The sequence below is a fragment of the Emiliania huxleyi genome (genome assembly GCF_000372725.1).
Source record: "Emiliania huxleyi CCMP1516 chromosome Unknown EMIHUscaffold_1466, whole genome shotgun sequence".
NCBI lineage: Eukaryota > Haptophyta > Isochrysidales > Noelaerhabdaceae > Emiliania > Emiliania huxleyi.
In genome coordinates, this window is record NW_005201127.1 from 3,918 (window position 1) to 6,523 (window position 2,606).

Sequence of the window (2,606 nt, forward strand, 5' to 3'; positions counted from 1 at the left end):
TGGGAATTTAAAAAACCACAAAAAAGAGGGGTTCGGGGGGCAAAAACAGATAATTAATTTACGGCAGAGGCAGATGGCTTGGGAAAGGTTTTTGAGGAAAGGACCCAGGAGGAAGATGCGCCTCGGGGCTACTATACAAAGTTTACAGCGGGGTCGCAACACGGACCGCGTCAGGAAGGAGCGCCTCCGCGCAGAATGGCTGCATATGCTCGGGGAGGCGGCGGTGCCGCTCGACAGCCAGATCGACTCGATTCGCTCGCTCGTCTCGCTCGTGGTCGGCCGGCCGGCACTGCTCACGCCGGCGCTCTCCGGGGCCCTGCTGCTCGGCTTCCTGCTGCCCGCCGCGACGCGCTCCCACGCGGTGCACTCCCGGCTGCTGGTCCTGCTCGAAAAGTGCGCGCAGCATTTCCGGTACGCGCAGCCGACATCGGTCCTCGCGTCGCTCGACCGCTCCGCCTCGGCCGAGGGCCGCCGCCGCTCGCTGCTCGCCGAGGCACTCTGCCGCGCGCGCGACGAGGGGCAGCGCGGCGACGAAGCGGACTACTTTGAGCGGGAGTATGCCCGGCTGGCGCTGGTGCTGCCGGAGCTCGCCAGCGAGCAGGGCTGACGCCGCGGGTTGTGCATGGGCGGGCGCATGTTAGCTGTTTTTGGCGCGTTCCTTTGGTAAAAAAGAAAAGAAGGTCTCGCGTTGGCGGTGTGCCGAGAGCTATGTTCACCGCTACTCAGTTACTGAGAAGTCACTCTCAGCGTTGTACAGTTACTGGTCGGAGCTCAGGAACTGGGGCTCAGAAGTAGCCGTCGCTGTCCCCACCGTCCTCGCCACTGCCCTCGCTGCCTCCCTCGCTGCCCCCCTCGCTGCCCCCCTCGCTGCCGTCCTCGCTGCCGTCCTCGTAGCTGCCCTCGTTGCCATCGCTCACGCCGCTACCGTCGTCGCTGCCCTCGTCGCTGCTGTCATCGCTGCTGCTGCCGCTGCCGTCATCACCGCTGTTGCATCCACTACCGCCAGACGAGGGCCCGCGCTCGCCGGCGGGCGTCGCAATCTCAGACGACTGCACTGAGCCGTACAGCTCGACCCGCCAAATGTCTAAATAGTAGAGGGTTTTTGCTAAGGTCCCACAAACGTCCCACGGCGGGCTCCCACGTGTGGGATCTGGGACTCGTGGCGTGGGAGCCTCACGACCACACACCTACACGCCTAATCCGTGGGACCCACCGACACCGAGCATGACGGTGTAGCTTCGCTCCCCCGGCCGCCAGCCATCCCCGATGGACCCCCCACGCCCACTCCGCGCTCGGCAGCGCCTCTCATCTCACCGAACCGCCCGCCCGCCGCCCCGCTGCCGACAGGATCCCATCGACGTCGAGCCTACGGAGGTGCTGCCGGCCGCGACCACGGAGAAGCAGATGAAGTGGAACGTCGACTTCCGCGCCGAGATCATGCTTCAGCAGGTCAGCTTCTCGGGCGTCAAGGCCTGGATGACCCACCACGCGAACGTCAAGGGGGGCAAGGAGCGTCAGTACAACCGCAAGGAGGAGTGGGAGTCCATCGTCACGCTGGTCAAGAAGTCACCGGCGTTCAAGACCTTTGCCTGGCCGAAGGACGAGCAGGCCATCAGCCATTGGATCGAGCGCCAGCTCGCCGCCAACAAGCACCTCTGGACGCCGAGGATGGAGCACAACGAGCCGGCCGAGGCCGGCACTGAGGGCACCAAGTCCGAGGTGGCGCTCACTGAGTTCCAGCAGGTGGGCGGCGCAGCTCCCTCGCTCTTCCTCTCCAGCCCACACCCGCAAGCGCCCTCGCCCTCCCCCCCTGGTCACCCCCTGATCACCCTTAACCGCCGCCCGACCCGTCGCCTGACCGCTGCCTGCACGCAGCTGCTTCTGGAGATCAACGAGCACAAGAAGGAGGCCGACCGCATCACCGCCGAGAACAAGGCGGGCAAGGACAAGGCCGGCGAGCTCAGCGGTGCCAATAATAATAATAGTTCTAATAATACTTCGAATAATAATAATAATTGTAGAGAGAGAGTTTTTTAGGAATACATGTGTTAATTGTATGCACGAGGCTTGTAAACGAAAGAAAAGTGCAAAACTTGCCCAAGACATATCCTGTGGGTGGCGTGTGTGGGAGGCCCTTAGCAAAAACCCCTTTTCACCTGACCGCTGAGCTACGTGTGGGACGATGGTGTGGAACCTGATCTACACCTTAGCAAAAACCCCCCAGTTTGGATGTCGAGCCTGGAAGCGGAAGAAGCGGCTGCCAGATGTGTCGACCTTGTCGACGGGGATCGGAAAGAAGGTCGGGGCCTCCGCTCCGGTCACGCAGCGCGATAGAACCTCGTCAAAGGGGTCCGTGCTTTGAGTGGCCTCCTGCTTGCGCACAAGCTTCTTCCAGCAGTTGCCGTCCTTTGACGTCAGCACGTCCCAAGTGATTGTTGATCCCACGTGTTCGTCGCTATCGCTGTCCTCGTCCTCATGTCGACTGAGAATCGTGAATGCGTATCCCGTGAGGACAAAGCGGTGCGGCAGCTGAAACTGTAGGTGCGAGATAGGGCAGTTATGCCGGTCCTTCTCCCGCGACGTGAGGGTCGCGTATATGTCGCGTT

General features: G+C 62.2%; 1 protein-coding gene across 1 annotated transcript; it reads left to right on the forward strand.

Annotated features, from left to right (window-relative positions):
- Positions 1 to 1,176: 1,176 nt before the first annotated feature.
- Positions 1,177 to 2,167, forward strand: EMIHUDRAFT_460595 (hypothetical protein; the record flags this gene model as incomplete). The annotated part of the gene is made up of 4 exons (XM_005787058.1): positions 1,177 to 1,230; positions 1,348 to 1,743; positions 1,876 to 1,966; positions 2,103 to 2,167. Exons 1-4 carry the CDS (start codon positions 1,225 to 1,227, stop codon positions 2,165 to 2,167), a joined length of 558 nt encoding a protein of 185 aa, XP_005787115.1. The 5' UTR covers positions 1,177 to 1,224.
- Between the last annotated feature and the right edge of the window lie 439 nt (positions 2,168 to 2,606).